The sequence below is a fragment of the Podarcis muralis genome, chromosome 7 (assembly GCF_964188315.1).
Source record: "Podarcis muralis chromosome 7, rPodMur119.hap1.1, whole genome shotgun sequence".
In the NCBI taxonomy this organism is placed as follows: domain Eukaryota; kingdom Metazoa; phylum Chordata; class Lepidosauria; order Squamata; family Lacertidae; genus Podarcis; species Podarcis muralis.
Genome location: NC_135661.1, coordinates 83,721,345 through 83,746,295, shown reverse-complemented (window position 1 = coordinate 83,746,295; position 24,951 = coordinate 83,721,345). Strand labels below are relative to the sequence as shown.

Here is a 24,951-nt window from a genome sequence, read left to right as displayed (position 1 = left end):
TAGCTTCAGGATCTGTCCTTCCAGTGAGCACTCAGGGCTGATTTCCCTAAGAATGGATCAGTTTGATCTTCTTGCAGTCCATGGGACTCTCAAGAGTCTCTTCCAGCACCAGAATTCAAAAGCCTTCTTTATGGACCAGCTCTCACTTGCATACATCACTACTGGGAAAAGCATAGCTTTAACTATACGGACCTTTGTTGGCAAGGTGATGTCTCTGCTTTTTAAGATGCTGTCTGCCTTGCTGTGGCGAAGGGGCTTGAATAACTCACGAGAAGCTATGAGCTATGCTGTGCAGGGCCACCCAAGATGGACAGGTCATAGTGGAGAGTTTTGACTAAACGTGATCCACCTGGAGCAGGAACCAGCAAGCCACTCCAGTATCCCTGCCAAGAAAACTTCATGTCTTACTATATTTATTTATGTATATCCCACCTTTTTCTTCGAGGAGCCCAAGGTGGAACACATGGTTTCTCCACACAACAGCCCTGTGAGGTAGGTTGGGCTGAGAGGCAGTGACTGGCCCGATGTCATCCAGTGAGCTTTGTGGCCAAGTGCAGATTCAAACCCGTTCCTAGCCCAACACATTAACCCAGGGTTTCCTCAAACTTGAGTTTCCTGCAGCCCCCTCCCAAACTAGCAGGGATGATGGGATTTGTAGTCCAAAAAACAGCTGGAGACCCAAGTTTGGGGAACACTGCTCTAACCGCTACACCACACTGGTTCTGGCAGTATTGGTGGATGGGGGCAGGGGAGAGGCAATTCATTTTAGGCCAGCCTTCGTCAACCTGGTGCCCCCTAGCTTCCCCCCTTTTTTGGACTACAACTCCCATCAGCCCCAGCCAGCACAGTTGATGGGAGTTGTAGTCCAGCAGCTGGAAGCCCACCAGCCTTAGGTGGCTGATGTTGGTCCCCAGTCTCGCCATTCAAATCAGTGGTTCCCATAGTGTGCAGCAGCGCCCCCTGGGGGTTGGTAGGATTACCCAGGGTGGGAGCTAAGAGGCGAGGGCAATGTAAAAGACTATCAGACTTTGCAGAACTTGTATCCCTGCGTCAAGCTCGTCGGTTTTGTTGAATTAATTTGACTAAACAGGTTTTTTTATATATACAGTCATACCTCGGGTTACAGACACTTCAGGTTGCGTGTTTTCGGGTTGCACACAGCGCTGAACCCGGAAGTACCGGAACGGGTTACTTCCGGGTTTCGGTGCTTGCGCAGTACCACTAAATTGCGCTTTGCGCATGCGCAGAAGCGACATTGCGGGTTGCGAACATGCCTCCTGCACGGATCACGTTCGCAACCCGAGTGTCCACTGTAATTTTTATTGGTTTTTGCACGTTTTCCAAACATAACATCCCATCTTCTACAATACAGTAGAACCTCGGGTTACATGCGCTTCAAGTTACAGACTCCGCTAACCCAGAAATAGTACCTCGGGTTAAGAACTTTGCTTCAGGATGAGAACAGAAATTGTGCTCCGGCGGCACAGCAGCAGCAGGAGGCCCCATTAGCTAAAGTGGTGGTTCAGGTTAAGAACAGTTTCAGGTTAAGAAGGGACCTCCGGAACGAATTAAGTACTTAACCCAAGGTACCACTGTATAACAAACCTTTGCCTATCACAGCCTAGGACTTCTGTCAACCTCGACTAATGGTTTTCTAACTTTCTTTCTGATTTTGCATTTTTATTTTAATAGTTACTGCTATAAAATCCAAATCCTAAATAAACTCCTTCTTAGTCCTTTTTCACAATAATTCATATAGTTCTCCTTACAAAACTCCTGGCAACCCTGCAAGCGATGTCAGTTGATTACAATTGTCTCTCAAATATGTCATAAATTTCTTCCAACCTTTCAGGAGAGTCTGGTCTTGCTGGTTGCGAATTTCCCCACTTAACTTCGCCAACTAAACAGTTTTAATTGGATTTTGAATAAAATGTGGAATTAATTGTTACTGCTTTGAATTTTGTGGTGTTATCTTTCTTAAAAGGGTTGTGCAAGCAGCGATTTGGAATAATGCTTTTTACGGGGAAGGGGGCATTGGCGATGTGTTTATGGGACCAAGAGGGCGATGGCCCCCCCAAAAAGTTGGGAACCATTGATTTAAATCGAGGGCTGGAGGACAGAGGGGAATGGGGCTGGGAATTTCCATCTGTGGAAGAAAATTTGCTTAAGATGGAATGGAATGTTTGCAAATATCGGGAACTTCCCATTCAGATATTGCGAGGTGCTGAAAGGTAATACTGAATGAGACACTGACTCTCAAAATGTGGAACTCATATTAAAGTTGGGAGCATTGGTCAATCAAAATGTGTTTCAATTAAATTAAAATTGAAATCTCACATGCTTTCCACTGTCAAATACTTGATGCCATTAGTCAGCAGTTCAATGCTGTTTCATCCCATTTAGTTGTCCATTGTTCTTGACACATTGGAGAAAAAAGTATTGCTCGGAATGTCAAAAGACAAGGCTGGGTTTTCAAAAGATACCGTCTTAATATGGCTATCACACATTGGGAAGAGTTCCTAAGGCGCAAGTCCCATTTTACAAAGTTTATGCAAAAGTGGGTGATTGCCAACTTAGGTCTAGCTATTGAAATCAATAGGCTTAAGTCATGCCCTTCATTTCCAGTGGGTCTTCTCTGAGTAGAGGTGGCATTGCCAACAACCTAGACTCTACTGGAAAAGCTTGATTATTTCAGTTTTATTTCTTTCATGTCAAATTTCTCGTTATGATTAATTGCTACGTATAAAACTGGAAATTTAAAATTAAGATTTAGGTATGTAAGTGGTTGAGTTGGACTTGGCAATTGTCTTATTTGTTGGGTCGACAGCCAGGCTTATTTATTTATCTAATGTGTGTGTACACACACACAAAACACTCCAGCCATGGTAAACATATTTTCTCCAAAGCACAGAGTTGTTGTTTTTTAAATCTGATTTGCGCTTAATTAAACTCATTTTACTTCTCACCTCATTCATTTTATAATGTGCACTCCCCCTCTTGTTTTTACACTGTGATTATGATGATGATGATTAAATTTGTATATTGCCCTTCATCTGCAGATTTCAGGGTGGTACACAACATAAAAATGGTGACCTTTGGCAGCAAACTTGATGCCTTCCCGAACATTTTGGACCACAAATCTCAGCCTCCCTGAACTTTGGCCCTGCTGGCAGAAGGGCTGATGGGAAATGGAGTCCAACAAGAGTCAGAAGACAAAAGGTGAACCACCCTTGATTTTCTTACAATGATTATAAACCACCCTATAACAGAGGTGATTTGTTTTTACAAAACGAAATAAAACAGATTAGGAACAGACAATACACCGCACAAACCGAAAGCTAAGCCAAACCTAAGAATTGGTATAGATTTAAAAAACTGATGCAAGTTTGAAAGATCTGGTGTTGAAAATACTTTGGTGTAGTTGCCAAGTGGGGTTTTCTGGAGAGAGAGGGTGCCACCACCAAAAAGGCTTTTCGCTCCTCTGGTACTCATTTGGGGAACTGAAAATGGGCCCCCCAAAATGACTCAGGATTCAGATAGATAAGGTAGGTGGGACAAACTGTCTGGTTCCAAGACAATCCAGGCCAAATTCTGTCGTCGTGTTTATTTTGGTTGTTGTATACCATGGGTAGGCAAACTAAGGCCCGGGGGCCGGATCAGGCCCAATCGCCTTCTAAATCCGGCCTGCGGACGGTCCAAGAATCAGTGTGTTTTTACATGAGTAGAATGTGTCCTTTTATTTAAAATGCATCTCTGGGTTATTTGTGGGGCATAGGAATTTGTTCATTCCCCCCGTATATATAGTCTGGCCCCCCACAAGGTCTGAGGGACAGTGGACCAGCCCCCTGCTGAAAAAGTTTGCTGACCCCTGTTTTATACTAACTTCCATAGGAAAAAGAAACAGGAATTGTAAGCTATAATATGTGGAATTCATAATAACAAGAATAAGAATTAGAATAAATAAATGGAAAACCCCGACAGGAGATACTGAGCTTCCTTACCTCAACACAAGGAACAAACCTTTATAGTGAATAATGATTCATTCAAGAGCGCAAGTTAGAGGAATATTTGGCAAATAAAATGTAACTAGCCACAAAGGGGAGCTCCATGATCCAGCAGAAGTCCGTGTCCAATTCATGTCTTTGAGTGCAAACTCTTGGTATGCTCAGAGGCAATTCCAACAACTGGCTTTGTACAAAAGTAAAGAATGATTAAACATCTTTGGTGTTGCTTCTACATTCCTACAGTGCGGGGGGTTGGACTAGATGGCCTTGGGGGGACCCTCACTACAATTCTGATTCTATGGTTGCTGCTCTTCTTTCAATGCATGGACGCTTTCTGGCTTTGGTCTGCACGCATTTCTTCTTCTTTTTTTGCCAAATAACATTTATTAGTTTTCCCAATTTGGGACAACATCAGTGCCAAATCACATCAAATTTAACACAATCGCCCCCAAAAGTTGACTTCCCGCTTTGCGTCCTAGAGGCGTCCCTGCTTTCCCCCATCGCTTGCTATTACATTTTGATTTCTGACCCCCATTTCATTCCTTATATTACAATTACAATTTATGATTATTGTTATTTTTTTAAAAAATCCCTTTCCCATTATCCATCTTCTGTCGATTGATCAACTCCTGCTCGTATATATTCACGCAACAAGAACAAAAGGCGGTTATCCATCTTCCTTGCATGCCCGCTCCGAACCTGCGCGCATTTCCAGAATCCTTGTGTGTGTTTGGTGCGTGCGCGCGTGGAGACGAGCGCCCCTGCGCGCGTACAGAGCGCCCTGGCCGCTCAACTTCGGCTCGGGCCGACCCCCCCCTTTCTCCTCCTCCCCTCCCCCGCCCCCCCCCGTCCAGTCGGCGGAGGGGCGGAGGCGGCATCAGTATGCGCAGCGCCGCGCCCGCTCATCACCATGTGAAAGGCAGCCGCGCCGGCGGCGCCTGCTGCTTCTGCACCCGCTCCAGCGAGAGCGCAGCGCAGCCGGGGCTCGCCGGGGCGGACGCGCCTTCGCCGGCCGGCCGGCCCGCCTCCCTTCCCTTCCTCGTGCGCGCCCCCTCGATCGCCCGCTCTATGGCGGAGCCTCCCCGCCGGGCCGCCCCGAGGCCGCGCTGGACGGGCAGCTCCCGGCGGGGGCGTCCCGGGCGCGGGGAGGAGAAGGAGGAGGCGGGCGCCGTCGCCGCCACCGCCGCTTCTTCTGCTTGTGCTGCCATCATGCGCGCCCGGTGAGTGAGACGCGGGGAGCCCGGCGCGCCCCGACGAGCCCCCGGCGGCCCTGGAGCACGTGCGCGCCGGGCGCGTTGGGGTGGGGTCGTCGGGGAAAGTTTGGGGGCGGATTGGAGGGGGATCCGAGAGCGCCTGAGCGGGAGGCGAGGTGGTTAGGGGACCCCCCCCACCCCTCCGAGGGTGAGGGTTCAGGGACGAAGAGGGGGAAAGTTTTGGGGGCCCCGTAGAGCAACGGGGGTTTTTTGGGGGGAGGGTGAGAAGATTGGGGGGAGAAAGGGGGCGAGGTGGCGCAGGAAAGCTTTCTTAAAAGCTGGAGCCTCCTTTTGGGGGAGCCCCTAGACGGGGTTTGGGGTGAGGAGAAGAAAGTGGGACGGAGGCGCGAAGTTGGGACTGGGTGGAGGATCTAGGGCGGGACGGGACCCCACAGGGTCATCCAGCTCAACCCCCTGCAATTCAGGAAGCGAGGGGGTTTCGATGGAGGCTGCCTGAAAGTGGGGGCACCCACTTTTTTTACACGGGGGGGTGGTGGTGGTGGTGGAGGGAGTGGTGAGGCTACCACGGAGCTGTGACCTGGCTCGTCTGAATTGTCTGGAGCAGCAGTGATGTCTCCGATAATGGCGGGGAGAGAGAACCACCTATAGGAAGGGAGCACAAAGTTCCTAGTGGGGGTGGATGTGTCCCTGAAGGGGGGGGGCTTGATGAGAGGTTCCTGGGGTCATGTGACTTGCATTAGGCACTGGGTGGGTACCCATAGATGGGTCAAGCTGTTGCGAAGGAATGTCTGGTGTCTCCTTCCCGTGGTTTGTTTGGGGATGCAGAGTCAAAGCCTTTGGGAATCCGGCCTCCTTGCACTGCCCCAGAGCTGGATGGTGGCGCTTAGCTGCTTCCTGGCTGCACTGCCGGGTCCCTCTGCCCCTTGGCAGAGATCCTCCCTGCCCTCGATTCTGTGGGGTCCTCCTTCCATTTCCCCCAGTGTGGGGTTTCCCCACCACCTGACCCTCCTCTTCCATCTTGTGCTTTCCCTGTGCCCAACTTCCGATAAGATTTAGGCTTGGAGGGGTGGGGTGAGTCCTCCCCCCACTTCAGTAGAAGCAAGGCCACCCCCATAATTCTTGCTTGAACTCCATAATCCAGGGTGGTGGGTGACTTAACAGGAGCTTTTTACAGGATCCAGCCAAAGCGAAAGAGGTAAGTGCGAAGTTTGCTTCCTGTAAATTCTGGCCTGGGATGTTCCTCTCCCCTTACCTTTCTGGGGTGCCAAAGAGCAAACTGCGGGCGTCTTGTCTGGTGACTTCTGTATTTGCCCAGAGTGGGCTGCATGGTCCCAGCCTTGCTTTGTGCCAAACTTGAGGGCTTTTTTTCCTGGGCGGAGGAGGGGGGGAAACAATTGTTGCTTGTTTTTGCTCCACCAGAAGCAAAAGATGGGCATGAGCACATAAATAAATCGACTCGCCGCTGAACAGTCAACTAGGCAGTCTCCCTGGTGAAATCTGAATCAGGCAAGAAGTGCCCCCAATTTGGCCCTTGAGGTTCTGAATCGTGGCCACTGTTTTCTATGATACCTTCTCTGCACTGAGCCAAGAATTGGTCAATTCTGTGAAAGAGGTGCTGGGGCTGAAACTCCCCATTCCCAGCTTTGCTGGCTGCTTTCTCCCCCCCTCAGCTGCAGGTGTCTTGAGTGTAGTGAGCAGGGAGAGGAAAGACACTCTGCACGTGTTCAGAGGTTGCAGCCTCCGTTCACCGCAACTTTGCCTGTCCAAGAGCTGACCTCAGAAAACAGGTTTGCAGGGCTTGAGTGCTGGGGTCAAGAATTGCAATGCTCAAGGCTGGACAGGGGTTTTGGCTGAGTCGGTTGGGTCCTCACGAAAGGAGATGTTGTCCTGACAGAGTTTCCAGCTTTGGAAAGGGATGCTTTTGGTTTTTTTGCTTAGGGCAGAAGCAAAGCGAGGGAACTCAGACCTCGCAATGTGTGCATTTGTTCCTGAGATCCAAAGGCGGCGTTTTGGAAACAGTGCTCCAGGTTTAGCTGGGCTTTTGTGGAAGGAACGCAGACGTCAAAAGGTGTTTGGGTTGCAGAGCTTCAGAATCCGGTTGCATGCAGGTATACAGCTTGGGCGTCTCGTGTGGAGCTTGTGCCAAAACCTGGATGTTGAGGGCTTTGGAGAGCTCAGGGATAACGAAAAGCAGAGCAGAAAGTTCCGGAGAGTCGCCTTCATCCTCCTGGATATAATTTTCAGGGATTCGTTATAACACAGGTGTGTGTCCCTTCCTCGCTTCCACAGCTTTAACTGGGCTTGTGAAACAGCCACGTATGGGACTGCTTTTTGGCCAGCTAATATTACTTCTGTTGGTCCACTTAACTCAGTGTTGCCTACAGTGGTTCAGCCAGGAGTCTTTTCCAGCCATGAATTGAACCCGTGACCTTTTGCATGCCCCAGGGTGGGGCGGGGAGGAGGGGAAAGCCTCTCCGTGTATCTATCAGGCCTTCAGATGTGCTAGAAGTGATGGGCGGTGTGTTTGATGGCGGATGGTCCAGCCTTGTGCGCTACACTTCCCTTCGAGTCTGGGCTGCCAGCAGGAAACTCTCTTGTAAAAAAAATGCTCTTTTATTTTAGGAGCTAGCAGAACTTTTCTTCAACCCTGCCCCCCCCCCCCCCAATTTTTGATTAAAACTGCAGAAAGCAAATGGTTTGTATTCTTAAAAAAATAAATCAATCTCCCCCTTTCTGACTTGCCAGGTTTAAAAGGAAAGGGTTTGCCGTTTCTGGCAAAGTGTGCTCTGTGTCGCTGAGCCCCCTGCCAGTTTTTGTTGGGGTGGGGGAATCGGCGCAGGTTGTCTCAGGGCCAGATTGAAAGCAGGCTCAGTGATAGAGCATCTGCCTTGCGTGGAGAAGGTTTCTGGTTCAGTCCCCAGCAGGTGAGACCAGGAAAGGTCTCTTTCTAGTTGCAACCCTGGAGAGCAGCTGCCAGTCCGTGTAGGCAGCACTGATGCATCAGAATACTTTGAGGGGCTCTATGTGGAACGAATAGTTCCTTTGGAATGAATGGGAGATCCTTGTCCTCCAGGGGCTTCGCTTCCTTGCTGCAGCCATCAGAGATGGTGGCATGAATGATTTTGGTAGAGTGCAATCCAGCGTTTCCTAATCCCTGTTTCTCAGCTGGGTGTCTTCTCTGCCACTTGGGTCGTGTTTCTGAGCAAAAGGGCATTTATTTCCCTTTCGTTTTCTACCTTGTATACTGATGCTGAATTTCTCTCTCTGAGTGAAAGTCTTTATGCAATTAAAACACCACCAGATCCCTGCATAAGAGGGAGTTGGCAGGCAGCAGGTACGACATGACTTGACCCTTGATTTGGAGGGGCAGAGTAGACTGAAGAGTAACAGGGAGGAGAGATGCAATGGAGTGTCCTGGAAGAAGGCATGACTGGCTGGGCAGCAACACACTGCGCTGCAACTTTTTGTTGCGTTGCCCGCTTGTTTATTTCTTTCCATCAAATCCTGGCTTTATACCACGAGTCTTTTTCAAGCCTTGCATGTGTTTTCAAAACCGCTTGGGCTTTCTTTAATTTCCCGTGTTGTTTGAACAGCGTCCCCCCTCCAACTTTCTCTGCCGCGTTTGGGACAGTCTCTCTGGAGGTCTGGCCCCAAACATCTCGTTGCCCCATCAGCTGTGGGCGTTTGGAGGGGTGCTTTTCAGATCCCTCTTAGTATTACAGAGGATGCTGCCGACTGAGCAGGTTCCGCAAGTTGCACTCCCCGTTCTCTGTGGCTTTGCAAGGGACGATGGGGTGTGCGCACCCCAGGAATTGTTCTTTGCTTCTCTGCATCCCCAAAAAATCTTGTCTCGCTTTAGCAATAGCCCTGGCGTTGCTCATAAACATGGTCTTATGGCTGCTTAAAATGTTTGCCGCTAGGAATGCGATATCGGCGTTTCAAAGAAAGCTTTCTTTCTAGCTCTTTTGGCTACTTTATCTCTTATCAGGGTTTTTTTTTTTTGGTGCAGTGAAGCGCTGCCGTGCCAATAATCTTTAAGCCGCCTACCTACCTCAACTCCCCTTTGGAAACTAATTTGTGTGCCCTTCTGCTCTTCCTGGGCACCCTCTGCGGGGTGATCTCTCCCCAGTTGCAGACTGCCTTTCCCCCAGTCTTCCCCCTCGTCCTAGTTAGTCGCTTTCACCCCTTTTGTTGTCATGGCTGTCGCTGCTCTTTTCCAAAAAAGCACACACACTCCGCCTTCCTGGCTTGAAAGTTTCAGGCATGCACAAGTCCCCGATGGAGTGTGTCTCCCTCCTCTCTCCCCCCTCCAAAAAACACCCCCTGCCTTCTGCTCCAAAGTCTCCTGGTGCCCCAGTCCTTTCCATGCCATCCTCAACATGCAAAGGTGTTTAACCGGCAGGCCTGCGAGGGCATTGGTATGCGCGGTGCGCAGCGTCTATTGATGATCTCGATTTTATATGCGAGAGAGGTGTGGGTTTTGTATTGGTATGTGCGAGAGGCTGCTGGTGCAGTTGTGCGTGCCTCTGGATCGGTATGCGTGGGCACTCACGCATCGAATGCGGGGAAGAGGAGGAGAAAGGAGAGGCTTGGGGGTGCGTGCCCCCCCTCCAGAGCCTGCCTGGTAGAGCCGACTCTATGCTGATGCTTGAAAATCAGCCACTTTTTGCTCCTGCTTTCTTGAATTCCCAGCCACTGCAGATAATACTTATTTTCAGCTTTCCTGATGGACTGTTCTGCACAGCTGGGCCAAACTGGGCAGCCTTCCTCCTCCTCTGGCAAATTGCACCCCAGGGTGAGAAGTTTATTTGGCACAGTTCAAGGGGGCTTGGATGTCGCAAGTTTCTTCTTGGTTAGGTTGTCGCTTTGAAACCGAGGTTGTTGTTGTTTAGTCGTGTCCGACTCTTCATGACCCCATGGACCAGAGCACGCCAGGCACTCCTGTCTTCCACTGCCTCCCGCAGTTTGGTCAAACTCATGCTGGTAGCTTCGAGAACACTGTCCAACCATCTCGTCCTCTGTCGTCCCCTTCTCCTTGTGCCCTCCATCTTTCCCAGCATCAGGGTCTTTTACAGGGAGTCTTCTCTTCTCATGAGGTGGCCAAAGTCTTGGAGCCTCAGCTTCAAGATCTGTCCTTCCAGTGAGCACTCAGGGCTGATTTCCTTCAGAATGGAGAGGTTTGTTCTTCTTGCAGTCCATGGGACTCTCAAGAGTCTCCTCCAGCACCATAGTTCAAAAGCATCAATTCTTTGGCGATCAGCCTTCTTTATGGTCCAGCTCTCACTTCATACATCACTACTGGGATAACCATAGCTTTGACTATACGGACCTTTGTTTGGAAACCGAGGTTAGCTGAGGTTAAGCAGAATGAGGATGTGCAGTCCGTTTAAACCAGGCCTTGGCAACCAGGCGCCCTGCAGACTGTTTGGACTACAACTATCACAGCTGGGACCCCGGCTAATCCTTACAGTACACTGCCTCTAGTCTTGGGAGTCTCTGTTCTTAACCAGTGTGGTCTGTCACTTAAGTAGAGTCCTGCTGGATCAGGCAGTGTTAGAAATGCAAATATTTAAGCTGACTGCCAAATGGCACCTTAGACCTAGGTTATGGTTAAACCACAGAGCCTAGGACTTGCCGATCAGAAGGTCGGCGGTTCGAATCCCCGCAACGGGGTGAGCTCCCGTTGCTCGGTCCCTGCTCCTGCCAACCTAGCAGTTTGAAAGCACAAAGTGCAAGTAGATAAATAGGTACCGCTCCAGCGGGAAGGTAAACGGCATCTCCGTGCGCTGCTCTGGTTTGCCAGAAGCGGCTTAGTCATGCTGGCCACATGACCTGGAAGCTGTCTGCGGACAAACGCCGGCTCCCTCGGCCAATAAAGTGAGATGAGCACCATAACCCCAGAGTCGGTCACGACTGGACCTAATGACCAGGGGCCACTTTACCGTTATGGTCCCAAAACGGAATGTCTGGGCACTTTTTTTAAAACTACAGAATTTATTATTATTATTATTAATTTCATTTCTATACTGCTTTGTATTTTAAAGAAAACACCTCAAACCAGGTTACAGCACATTGAAACATCAAACAAACCAATCCAGAATAAAACTAATTAAAGCTTTCAGGAAAAAAATTCAGATCCTTCTCTCAGTGACACTTCACTTCCCCCACATTTAATGACCTACTTGGTTTCTAGAGCTGCCCTATAGCAGAAGGACTCTAGGAAGGCAGTGTGGTGTAGTGGTTAGAGTGTCGGACTGGGAGCTGGGAGATCAGGGTTGAAATCTCCACCCAGCCAGGAAGTTCGCTGGGTGACCTTGGACCAGTCACAGCCTCTTAACCTTCCTTATAGGGTACTACTTTGTAGAAACGGATGGAATATAAATGCAGCAAATAAGCTCTTTCTGCTTAACTGCTTAAGAAAGCTGGAGGGGCCAGCCAGATGGAGATGTCAGTCGCCAAACTGGCATCCAGAGATCGCAATTTGATCCGCACCGGTCTCAAAATGTGCCTGGCTCAATTCTAACTCTTCATCTGAAATACACGTTGGGCGGAGGTCTCTGTGATCCTTTCCTTGTCCGGCTGGGACAGAGGTCTCTGCCTGATATGTAAGGGGGAGCAGGGCAGGTGGCAGTTGCCAAGCGGTGAGGGTAAGGCCCTCTGTGCATGCCCAGAGGTACAGTTCTGAAAGTACGAGGCCCGGGAGCCTGTGGCCCTCCAATGTTTGGCCAAACTCCAGTTCCTGTAATTCCTGATGGCTGGCCATGGTGGCTGGAGCCATTGGGAGTCCAACCGCATTTGGAGAGTGCAGGATCCCAACCCCTGCGATATATTATTACTTTGGACTGCCCGGATGTTTTGTTCACTCTTGCCCAGCCATATAGGTAGAAGCTTTCAAGGGAAACTGGGGAAAAGAGGTGACTTCTCTTGTTGGGGTTCCATTTTTTTGTTATTCAAAGTGCTTGGCAATCCTTCGCTTTTTCACCCCTGATATCCTGGAGGACTGTGTGTCAATCATCCATGCCCTGGTTAACTCTAGGCTTGGCTACTGCCCAATGCTTCACATGGGGCTGCCCTTGAAGACAGTTCAGAACTACAATGGGGGAGAGGAAACCCACTAATATATTTAGATGTATTTTTACAGTGGGGAAACTGAGCTTGAGAGCTAGTGACTTAGCCAAGGCTGACTCCACAGGATAGATTTGAAGTCGGGACTCCGGGGGCCCACCCTGAAATCCCTTGTGCCCCCTTTGTTTTATTGTCTCCGAAGAATACGGCAATGTGCTCGATTTATTTATATTTTATTTTTAGGAAGGTCTCCTTCTCTCTGGGTTTTTACTGCCAGCTCTGTGGATTTTTAATTATAACTCCAGCAAAGGGAGTCAGCGATAATTGAGCTAAATTTGTGTCATAGTTTATGCTAATAATTTTTTTTTTGCAATTAGTGGCTTTTTAGCAAGATTCTTCTCTCGAGCTCAGCTTCTTGCTGCTCGGAGAGTTTGTCAGCCCTGCAGTTTTCCATTCTTCCCTCTGTGCCGCTTCCTCCCACCCTAGTAGTGCAAACTTGTTTTCTTGCAGAGAGCTCTCCGTACAAATGGAGAGCTATTTCAGGTCCTCTTTTCTGCATCCCAAAAGGCAGATTTCTCTCTCCCCCCCGCCCCCCCCAGTGTCATACGACTTTTCTATATGTCTCTTTCCCTAAATTAATGTGAGTGTAAATATGTATACTTTCAAAAAATTGACTGTATAGGCAGCTCAGCAGTATAACTCTCTCTGAGCTGTTTCACAGCAAGGAGCAGAATAGCGAATCCAAAATTCAAGGCACGACTAGGGCATGATTACATTCGCTGCTTCTCCAGCTTCAGCTGAGGGCTAGCGCATCTCATGCTCTGCTTGTACACTTTTGGGGTGGCCAGGCGAGAAGAGGGTGCTACACTAGGGGGGTCTCCTTTGGCCTGATCCAGCTAATGGGGCCTCTAAAGGTAAAGGGACCCCTGACCGTTAGGTCCAGTCGTGGACGACTCTGGGGTTGCGGCGCTCATCTCGCTTTATTGGCCGAGGGAGCCGGCGTACAGCTTCCGGTCATGTGGCCAGCAGGACTAAGCCACTTCTGGCGAAGCAGAGCAGCGCACAGAAATGCCGTTTACCTTCCCGCTATAAAGCGGTACCTATTTATCTACTTGCACTTTGACGTGCTTTCAAACTGCTAGGATGGCAGGAGCAGGGACTGAGCAACGGGAGCTCACCCCGTCGCGGGGATTCGAACCGCCAACCTTCTGATCGGCAAGCCCTAGGCTCTGTGGTTTAACCCACAGCGCCACCCGAGTCCCTGACCCCTGCCCTAGGGACATCCTATTCCATACCCTCCAAGATTTCTGCAATGAAAATAGGGACGTCCTAAGGAAAAGCGTGACGTTCCAGGATCAAACCAGAAACCGGGACGGCTTCTGTAAATCCGGGACTGTCCATGGAAAATTGGGATTCTTGGAGAGTTCTGGCAGATGTGCCATGCACACAGCATCTTATGTTGCGTGAGGTCTGCCTCCTTTGGGGTTCTGCCATGCCCCTCCACCCCACCCGATGCGGCCAAGGGTTTTCCTTCCAGCTGGGCCTCGTCTCCAATCGCCGGGTGCGCCGAGAGCTCACCCCGTTGCGGGGATTCGAACCGCCAAGCTTCTGATCGGCAAGCCCAAGAGGCTCTGTGGTTTAACCCACAGCGCCACCCGCATCCCTATGGGAGCACTACTGATGTCCTTATCCAGGACTGAAACTTTCCCCAAATCGTAGACCATATCTTTTCCTGACTAACCTCTCAGGGGCTGCATGCTGGAGGTGGGCGGGGCCAGAGGGAAAAGTGGGCGGAGCAACTGGTACGACCTTTCATAGGAGAGATCGTAGAATTGTAAAGTTGGAAGCAGGGTTCGAAATTAGCCAGGCGCATTTGGCGCCTAAAGACTCTCCATTTGTGAGCATCTCAAAAAGTCTGGGTGCCATTCTTTTGCACCTGGCTGACACTCAAGCATTACTGAAATGTATGTGCTTTGAAGCCTCGAAGTATACATTAAGGATAGACAATATGTTAAGGAGTTTAACAATAAATAGTAGAGCCTTTTGAAAACTGAAGTATGCTAGCAATATTATTTTTTTGTAAACACCAAATTAAACATGCGTTAACAATTTCTGATCAAAATTTGATATTAACCACGTGTCTCTTATGTGAATTGCGTATTCATGCTTATCGAAAGAATAAGTAAAAAGTGTTGCCGACCCCCCACAAACGGCGACTAGATATTCTGTTTAGGCGCCCACAACCCAGGTCCCAGAAGCTATTTGGCTCCTAGCTTTTCTATCCCAGTTTCTAACACTGGTTGGAAGGGACCTCAATCAAACAAAAGGCCCGTTGTTGTTATTGTTATTAAAATTTATATACCACGCTTCATCAAAAGATATCAGGGTGGTTCAGAGAAAAGAGACAAGATGAAACACAAGTAAATAATTAAAGCACCACAACAAAACAATACCCCCCGCCCCACGGATACATTTAAAAGACTGTAGGATATTAATCAGCCAAGAGGAAAGTTTTCGCCTGGCGCCTAAAAATATATAATGAAGGCGCCAGGTGAGCCTGCCTGGTGAGAGCGTTCTACAAACAGGGAGCCACTGCAGAAAAGTCCCCGTCCTCCTGTGGTCACCCTCCGGTCCTTATGTGGAGGAGGCACACAAAGAAGGGCCTCAGATGGTGATCACAGGGTCTGGGGGTGATGGTGTTATAAGCAGTTGGTCCCTTACCTTTCTCGCCCTTGTCTGGCTACAGTGATCCATGTGACGGTCACCTCCAGGCTTGATTATTGTAACTCGCTCTACACGGGGCTGCCCTTGAAGCTGACCCAGAAACTCCAGCGGGTGCAGAATGCCGCAGCGAGACTCCTTACAGGGTCCTTGCCACGGGATCACATTGATCCAGTGCTTTACCAACTGCACCGGCTTCTGGTGGAGTACAGGGTCAGGTTTAAGGTACAGGTTTTAACCTTGAAAGCCTTTTACGGCCTAGGACCCTCATACTTACAGGACCGCCTCTCCTGGTATGCCCCGCGGAGGACCTTACAGTCTTCAAATAATATCATCTTGGAGGTCCCGGGCCTCAGGGAGGTTAAACTGGCCTCAACCAGGGCCAGGGCCTTTTCGGCTTTGGCCCCAGCCTGGTGAAACGCTCTATTGCCGGAGACCAGGGCCCTGCGGGACTTGACATCCCTCTGCAGGGACTGCAAGATGGAGCTGTTCCGCCTGGCCTTTGGTCCGGGCCCAGTTTGACCCCCCTCTATGGGATCCTGTAAGTTACCTCTTTGGCCCTTAATCGGCTCATGTGGGACCAACATGGATAGCTGGCCCTGAGGTTCCCAAGCCCTATGGTTGTAATTCGTGGGCGGTCATTTAATTTTATCCGGATTCTAATTTTTAAGCTGTATTTTCATCAATTGTTTGATTGTGTTTTAATGTATTTGATATTTGATGTCAGCTGCCCTGAGCCCGGTCTTTGGCCGGGGAGGGTGGGGTATAAATAAAAATTTACTTACCTATATGGAGTCCAGAGTGTCGTCCTCCCGCAATTCCACAGGTGTCAGTCAGGTGCCCCAGGTATCTCTCCCGTCGCACTGCTGCTTCCCAGCCACTGGCATTCTGAGGTAGACTGCTTCTGAATCGGCAGGTTCCATCTGGACTGTTGTGGTGAATCGCCATCCACAGACCCCCTGCTCCATGAATTTGTTGAAAGTGTCATCCACCATCAGATTCTGTGAAACAGGATTAGGGAACCTTGAGCAGCGTGGCCCTCCAGGCTTCTCTATGTGGCCCTTGGAACCTTCCCTAGGACCCACCCTTTCACTGGCCCTGTTTCGCACCCCAACTGTTTTTGCCTAGCTGTCTTTGAACTCTGCTCTAATCTCGATGGAAGCCAGAGAGGCGAGTGCGAGTGTCTGTAGAAACTAGCCTACAGTGTAAGGGTTAAAAACCAAATTCATGGCCCCACCCACTTTTGCTTCCATGTGGCCCCTGGGGAGAGGAATAGGGCTCTTGGGTGAAAAACGGTTCCCCAATCCAGAATTAAAATTTGTGCCCCAAGTTGGTGGGTTGATTTGCAGCCTGGAGTAGCTCACAGCTATTTCCTGCTGCGAAATAAGTGCATTGCATGGGGGTTGGGCTAGATGACCTTTGGTGTCCCTTCCAAGAATGTGGCCCGGCAGTTTGGACAAAGGCAGCAGCGGGTGTTCACCCGTAGCCACCCCGAGGAGCTGGGGGGGGGGGAGGGAGCCCATCATGGAACCCAGAGGCTGTTGCCATGCAGAACCAAGTCAGATGAGGAGGCAGAGTTTTTCCTCCGCAAAGCGTTTTTGCAAACAAATCACAGCAATTTCCGCAGCAATCCACGCTGTTCAGAGAAGGGCTGGGATGTACGGAGCCATGTATGGCAGGTGCAATGTTGGGGGGTGCCAGAGAAATAAGTGCACCCCATTGTCACAGGGCAGGTTCTGAAATGTTTAGAAAAATTCCCGGCATTTCAGTTGGCTAGCCGGTGCATGCGCTGCTGAAATATAATAATAATAATAATAATAATAATAATAATAATAATAATAATAATAATAATTTTTATTTATACCCCGCCCTCCCCAGCCAAGGCCGGGCTCAGAGCGGCTTACAAGCAATAATAAAAGCAAGTTGAATGATTACAACTTAAAAACAAAATTAAAATACAGCATTAAAATATTGAAACATTAAAATATTAAAATGTAGCCTCATCGCAGGAGGAGAAATATTGAAACCTATCCCCGCATTTCTGAAATCATGGCACAGGGCACTTTTTTATGATAATTGGAGTAAACGTGCTGCCAGTCACTGTCGGGATATATTTTCCTTTCCAATTCTGGATGACTGTTAATGCACCAGGACAAAAGCGTTTTCTTTTTTGCCCTTCGCTCTCAGACTTTGCCGTTTGATTGGCTCAAGCGGGGGGCGAGGGCCCTGCAAGGCGGTTGGACTCCAACTCCCATCAGTCAGCGTGGCCAATGCTCAGGGACCATGGGATTGTAGAATTATAGAGTCGGAAGGGGTCCCCTGGGGGTCATCTAGTCCAACCCCCTGCAGTGCAAGCGGAGTGGTTGTCCAGCAGCATCTAAATGGTTCCTTACCTCTGGATAGAAGCTTTTGTTGATTAGTCTGCTGATTGAGACTTGCAGATCTGAGAGCCAGTGTGGTGTAGTGGTTAAGAGCGGTAGTCTCGTAATCTGGGGAACCGGGTTCGATTCCCCGCTCCTCCACATGCAGCTGCTGGGTGACCTTGGGCCAGTCACACTTCTCTGAAGTCTCTCAGCCCCACTCACCTCACAGAGTGTTTGTTGTGGGGGAGGAAGGGAAAGGAGAATGTTAGCCACTTTGAGACTCCTTCGGGTAGTGATAAAGCGGGATATCAAATCCAAACTCTTCTTCTTCTTCTTCTTGAGATCGAATTTAATGTTTATGAACATGAGGACTAGAAACTTCAGTGCTGTTTTTTGGCACTGATTTTGAAAAGATTCTGGATCTTGCGCTGGGCACTCAATTCTTCTCTTTTGGACTGGTGTGTGTGAGTGTGTGAGAGAGAATATACACAGCATTGTATACAGTTTTGGCTCCAAGTGATTGCAGTGGGAAAACGGAGTTCACAGGAAGAAGTAAAAAGCGCTGCATATTCCAGAGATGCTGAATTTGGTGTTGGCTTTTCTTTGTGCTTAGATTTAGTTGCTCAAAATGTTCTTTGAGGGAGGCTTCGATAACAAAAAAAAACCCCAACAAAACTTTGCTGAGCAGCAGATCAAGTGTACAGCCTACTAGCGGTATGACTTATAATTCTCTGGCCAGGAGGATTTTAATGCTTCATATACAGGCTGGGGCCTGAGACCTGCGGGTACAGGGCAGTATACAAATTTAACAGATAAATGCAGATTTCAGCCGTCAGCCTGGCATCCGGAGATCTCGCCATCGAACCCGCGCCAGTTGCAAAACTTGCCTGGCACCTGAGGAATTTTGAACACTGGGGAGAAGAAAGGCAAGGACAGGGGATCCCCTTATTGTAACCCCGATTTCCCTCTTTTTCCAGAAGGTTGTGGCCTTCCCTAACGGAAACCAGCCATCGGAGGACGCGTTGAGGCTGCCCCGAAATCGGATGGTTCCGGGGTTGAGATGGCAGCCCTGTACGGCAGCGAGGTGAAATGCGTCAGCGTGGAATGGGATTTCCTGCAAGGCTTATTAGTGAAGAACCAGCCGGTGCCTTGGTAAGAGGCCTCCCATTTACTGCCTCCCTTCTTGGGGCTACTGGGCGCAATATTTCATAGCCGCTGTGCCATGGATTGGGGAGATCTTGAGTTCAAGTCTTTGCTCGGTCATGAAGCTGCTCCCTCTCGCTGCCTGAGCCTACCTGGACTAATTTAGCCAGCTAGCCCTGGTGATCACCTAATGTTTATTGGATGGATTTCCCCCCTAAATTGATTTTTGAATTCTGAATTTATTGCTATTCGCGTTTTATATGGTATTTTGTGATGTTTTTTGTTGCATCAATTCATAACTGTCAACGTTTCCTTTTTTTAAAGGTAAATTCCCTTATTCCGAATAGGATTCCTCGCAAGAAAAGGGAAAAGCTGACAGCTGTGCATCAATTAAGTGTTTTAAATTTGTTGTTAGCCGCCCTGAGCCCGGTTTTCTGAACCAGGAAGGGCGGGGTATAAATAAATTATTATTATTATTATTATTATTACATTATTATTATTATTATTATTATTATTATTATTATTATTATTATTACCTTGCAGGGTTGCTTAGAGGCAGGGCCGTCTTACCCATAGGTGCTAGGGGTGCGGGGCACCCGGGCGCCGGGCTCTCAGGCGCACCAGGCCAAGAGTCCAGGGCCCGAGAGTTGAGTCCGGGGAAGAGCCCGTCTGCCCGTCAGAGCGCCGTGGCGGGCTTTTCTGCTGCGGGCGCCGCGAGTTCGGGGGCAACCCGAGTCAGTGAGACGCTGAGGTGGCCGGCTGGCTCTGCCCTACTGCGTGCCTGGGACTGGGCAAACTGGGGGGGGGGCTGGGCGGATTTTGCACCCGGCGCTGCATATGCTTAAGACAGCCCTGCTTGGAGGGTTAGCTGGGGCAAACACCCACCCACCCACCCACCCTGAACTCCTTAGAAAGCAGTCTTTGCCGTCCAGGCCTCCTGGACTACAACTCCCATCAGACCCTGCAAGCCCTCAGTTCCTTCTGTCCATTTTGTGGTGCTCCCTAGTTCTAAAAAAAATGTCTGGCAAAAGCCAAACGCGGCAGTCTCATGTCGAGCAATGAGGATTATGGACGCATGGCTTGACTGAGTGTGACAGGCCAAACCTACACCATGCATTTAAAGCTCAGGCTTGGCTCCCCCCAAAGAATCCTGGGAGCTGTAGTTTGCTGAGGCTTGTCCGTGGACCCCCTATTCCCCTCACAGAACTAACATTCCCAGAGTGGTTTTACAATCCTTCCCTCCTCCCAGGGAACTCTGGGAATTGTCGCTCTCTGAGGAGAATACAGGCGTCCCCTAACAACTCTCAGCGCTCTTGTCAAGCTACACTTCCCAGAATCCTTTGCGGGAAGCCATGTTTGTTTAAAGAGGCACCAAAGTGCTTTAAATGTGCTTTAAATGTGTGGTGCAGGTCAGGGTGGATTTTATTTAAATCATTAGTCAGTAAGACTTGATTTAAATCTTTTTTTTTACAGAAAGACTCTTTCTTGCTGGTATAATCTTAATACAGTGGACCCTCTGGATATGAATGTAATTCGTTCCAGGGGTCCGTACGTACCCCGAAAAATCTGCAACTTTTCTGGTGTACTTTATATTGGAAGGAGAAAAATAATCTTTTCCTTAATAACAATTTAAACAATTTATTTAACTAAAACAATAACATTATAGCATATATATCCATGTTTGTTAACTGACATGGTTAAACAATTTTTTAAATAAAAAAACCACCAACAACCTTAGGCTGAGTTTTAGCACACATGAAACACTTAAAACATATCCTTATTTCCTGATGGATAGCCTTTGGAGTATAATGTAACTTAAATAGAAAACTATCTTTAGAAAGATTTTTCCTCCAAAAGCACTTTATTTTAAAAATCCAATTTAAATAAAAAAAAGGTTTTTCCTTTTTTTAAAAAAAAACCCATTGATTTTTATCCACCCCTGGTACAGGTGTCTCCTCTGAGATGTTTCATACAATATAACCACCATCTTTCTCTTAGTATTTTGAACAGGAACCTCTGAGGAAAAGTGGGGGCTGGGAGAAACAAATGGAAACCCTTTTGCGCTTTTTGCAGAAGCAAGATTCCTGCATTGCAGTGGGTTGGACTGGATGACCACCGGGGTCCCTTCCAACTCTACCCTATGAGTTTTAAGTGTACCTTGTCGGCCTTTTCTGCCATTCACGGCTGGTCCTGCCGCTCCATGAGCGGTTAAATGGCCGGCAAAGGCTTTCTATCCTGTCGGTTGGCATTTGGTCAGGGCAGGCCCGTATCTCTGTCTTGTTCAGGAGGCTGGTGGTTATAATAACAATTTAATAATCATTTATAATAATTTATTATTTATACCCTGCCCATCTGGCTGAGTTTCCCCAGACACTCTGGGCGGCTCCCTATCGAGTGTTAAAACAATATGGCATTAAATATTAAAAACTTCCCTAAACAGGGCTGCCTTCAGATGTCTTAATAACAATAATATTTTTGTGGCTTTTATGATCCGTATTTTGTGTTTTTATACCGGAAGCTGCCCTGTGATCTTCGGGTGAAGGGGGTGGCAGATAAATTTAATAAATAAAATTGCAGTCATGCCGCAGCTTCAGGTTGCGTTTTTTCAGGTTACGGGCCCGCCGAAACCCGGAAGTACCGGAACGGGTTACTTCCAGGTTTCGCACATGCGCAGAAGCGCTAAATTGTGCTTTGCGCATGTGCAGAAGTGCCGAATCGCAACCCACACGTGTGCAGATGCGCTGCTGCGGGTTGCGAACGTGCATCCCGCACGCATCACGTTCACAACCCGAACGTCCACTGTAATAAGGATGGTGGTTTTTCCACAGCCTCCAGGCCCTGCGCAAGGAGAAGTCCCGAAACGCTGCACGCTCTCGCCGGGGCAAGGAGAACTTCGAGTTCTACGAACTGGCCAAGATGCTGCCGCTGCCCGGAGCCATCACCAGCCAGCTGGACAAGGCCTCCATCGTCCGGCTCACCATCAGTTACCTCAAGATGCGAGACTTTGCCAACCACGGAGACCCGCCCTGGAGCCTGCGGGCAGAAGGGCCTTCCCCACCTGGCAAAGGTGGGTGGCAAATGCGCGTGGAATTGTCCATGGGCCATGAGGGACGGCGCCTTGGTTTGGTTTTTTAGATGTAAGAGTGGCAATGACCATCGCTGCCTCTGGAAGGGAGCTGGAGCCCAACGTTTTGGGCTCCCCCTTGTTTAGATCCTAAGAAGTTGCCCCCTACCAGGGCAAAAGGCATCGAGGGCTGCCATACGTCCAGAATTTCCCAGACATAGCCGGGTTTTGGCCCTCATAAACAGCGTCCCAGGTGGAATTCGCTGAAACGTAAGGGGAAATCTGGGTTTGTGGCAATCCATGCCGGAAGTGTAGATTTTGGCGAATCTCCTTAAAAATCGCTCAAAGCTTCAGCAACAACTTTGGCAAAACAACAACAAAGCTCAACAACTTGTGTGTTTGTATATATGTGTATAACACACACACACACACTGCTTTTTTCCTAAAAAAATGTTTAAGGGTACTCTCATTTTCCTACCCATATTGAAATACTGCCCATTAATAAGGCCCAACTTATACAGTGGTGCCTCGCAAGACGAAAAGAATCCGTTCCGCGATTCTCTTCGTCTAGCGGTTTTTTCGTCTTGCGAAGCAACCCTATTAGCGGATTAGCGCTATTAGCGGCTATTAAAGGCTTAGTGGCTTAGCTGCTAAAAGGCTATTAGCGGCTTAGCGGCTTAGAAAAAGGGGGGGGGGGGAGCAGGAAAAAAATCGCAAGACTAGCAAGACGTTTCGTCTTGCGAAGCAAGCCCATAGGGAAAATCGTCTTGCGAAGCAACTCAAAAACGGAAAACCCTTTCGTCTAGCGGGTTTTCCGTCTTGCGAGGCATTCGTCTTGCGGGGCACCATTGTATTCACAAAATGTTTAGGGGTATGCGTCCCCAGAAAACAAGCATTGTGCGTGTGTGTGTATAATTTTTTTTATTAAGTTTTGTTTTACAATTTAAAATACTTATTTTACATCCATAAGATATCAGTGACTCCCCTTCTTCTCTTTCCGCAGTTCATTTTACTAATCATAAATCCCTGCATATTTTACAAAAAAACTATACCATTCAGTATTCCATTATTGCATCCATCAAAACTTGTTTGCACTGTTGAATTTATCTCAATGCTGCCAGCCCTCAACAACTTTTGGGTCCAGATTTTCACTGTTTGGAATATGGCAACCCTATAGTACAGTCTGCTTTGGCTGGCAATGACTCTCTGGGATCGCTGGCTAGAGGAAGGTCTTTTCCATCACCTGCTACCTGAGATCCCTTTACCTGGAAATTGAAGCTGGGGACTTCTGTATGCTCTGTGGCTGAGTTGCGGTTCATCCCCTCCTGCTGGTCTCTCACAAGACCGGCGTCTTTCTTGGCGACCCCTTCCCATGACACAGTTAAATCTCGTCTCCCCCAGAGCCTGTCCATTTCCTCCTCCTCCTCCTCCTCCTCTCCCCGTATCCCTAATTCCTCGCAGAAAAGGCCAGGGCGCCGTTTCATTCCAACACACCCATGCGCTCACGCACGCACCGCACAAAGGCGCTTGCCCAGATAAAATAGCATTGATTAGCCATGCAATAAATCACCATTTAAATAATGCAGCTTCAAAGTGTGTAATTAAATAAATTAACTGCCTTGGAAGAATACAGGCTTGCAGCAATTTCTGATTACTATCATTACCCGCGGGGTAATTATCAGCCAAATAACGAGTGTTCCATGAAATAGGGATAAACATCTGCCTATTGTTTGGAGAGGCTTGGGCGAGGTGCTGTCCGTTTCTCCCCCTCTTCCTGCACCCCCTTTGCCTCTCCCCCCCAAAAAAAGCAAATTCCAGCACTGAGAAAGGGGCACTTTGCTGTTGAGCCGAACTCTGCACCCCACCCTTAGGCACCCTGTTTGCAAGAGGAGCCAAAATCTCTGCAGAGTGAATTCTGTTAATGATCAGCTAGGAAAAATGAGCGCCGAGAACTTTATAAAACTATGGAAGGGCTTTCCCCCTATTGTTCTGCTGCAGCTGTGTCCTGGAAGAGGGTTTAAAAATAGAGAGTGGTGTTGGAGGGCCAAAGCGGGGTCAGAACAGAGAATGAGGATGCCCGAGTGCTTAATTTATGGGCAGAGTGTGCTGCGTGAGTTCGCTTTTTACAATGAGGACTAGTGGCGTAGTATGTGGAAGGCAGTGTGGAAATTGATGTTTGGGCCCTGAACTGCGGGGAGGGTAATACTAGTAGCTGGGAGTGGCAGCTTTCATCCAGTGAAATTGGATTCAGGGTGGGCAGAAGGAAATATTGGTCACACAACAATGCACATTTAACTTGTGGAACTCACTGCTTCAAGATGTGGGTGATGACCTCTACCTAACATGCCTTTTTTATTTTCAAAGGTTTCGGCTAATTCTTTTAAGAGGGAAAGGACTGCTACCTTAGATGTCCTTTTAAAAGGTTTAGGCCATTTCTTTTAAGAGGGAAAGTCTATTGGCTACTCTGAGATAGCTCCATGAAGCCTCCAGCTTTGGGAATAGCATATCTCTGAATATCAGGTGTTGGATCCACAGGGGAGAGCTGTTGCCTTCACACCTTGCTTGGGGAACCTGCGTTCCACCCCAGAGATGTTGCTGGACTAGAACTCCCACCAGTGCCAGGCAGTACGGCTGGGAGTTAGAGCCCAACATTGCATTGCAGGGGGTTGGACTAGATGACCCTCAGGTCCCTTCCAACAGTAAAGGTAAAGGTAAAGGTACCCCTGCCCGTACGGGCCAGTCGTGTCCGACTCTAGGGTTGTGCACCCATCTCACTGAAGAGGCCGTGAGCCGGCGCTGTCCGGAGACACTTCCAGGTCACGTGGCCAGAGTGACGAAGCTGCATCTGGCGAGCCAGCACCAGTGCCGCACACGGAAACGCTGTTTACCTTCCCGCTATAAAGTGGTACCTATTTATCTACTTGCACTTTGACATGCTTTCGAACTGCTAGGTGGGCAGGAGCTGGGACCGAACGACGGGAGCTCACCCCGCCGCGGGGATTCGAACCGCCGACCATACAATCGGCAAGTCCTAGGCACTGAGGTTTTACCCACAGCGCCACCTGCGTCCCTCCCAACAGTACGGTTCTGTAATTCTAACATAACTGTTACAGGTTCCTTTTTTCTGGAACTTTGGGTGCAACTCAGCTTGCAAAAAAGGGGTTAAGACAGGTAGAGTTTGGGACCTCCAGATCCCCAGATCATCTCTGTTTCTTTAACCTCTTGCACTGACCTGTCTGGCTGATGTTAGACTGATACCTCTTAGGTTGCATCCTGTTTTACAACTTCCTCCTCCTCCAGCTTCTCTTGGAGTTGACCAAGCAAAAACTAATTAATCTGATTTAATTAATTAATCAGATCTGTCGAGAGGGGTGGAG

The 24,951-nt window shown here is 48.8% G+C and overlaps 1 protein-coding gene across 3 annotated transcripts in view; it reads left to right on the top strand.

The window, feature by feature from the left end:
* Positions 1-4,930: 4,930 nt before the first annotated feature.
* NPAS1 (neuronal PAS domain protein 1) overlaps positions 4,931-24,951 on the top strand; it is a 109,814-nt gene continuing 89,793 nt past the window's right edge. Inside the window, exons 1-3 of one of the 3 annotated variants that reach the window (XM_077932277.1) lie at positions 4,931-5,224; positions 18,345-18,519; positions 21,339-21,577. In XM_077932277.1, the coding sequence (XP_077788403.1) occupies positions 18,428-18,519; positions 21,339-21,577 (331 nt within the window). In that variant the 5' untranslated portion in view covers positions 4,931-5,224; positions 18,345-18,427. The remainder of the gene's footprint in view (positions 5,225-18,344; positions 18,520-21,338; positions 21,578-24,951) is intronic. The other 2 variants (XM_028742157.2, XM_028742156.2) reach the window with 2 other exon arrangements.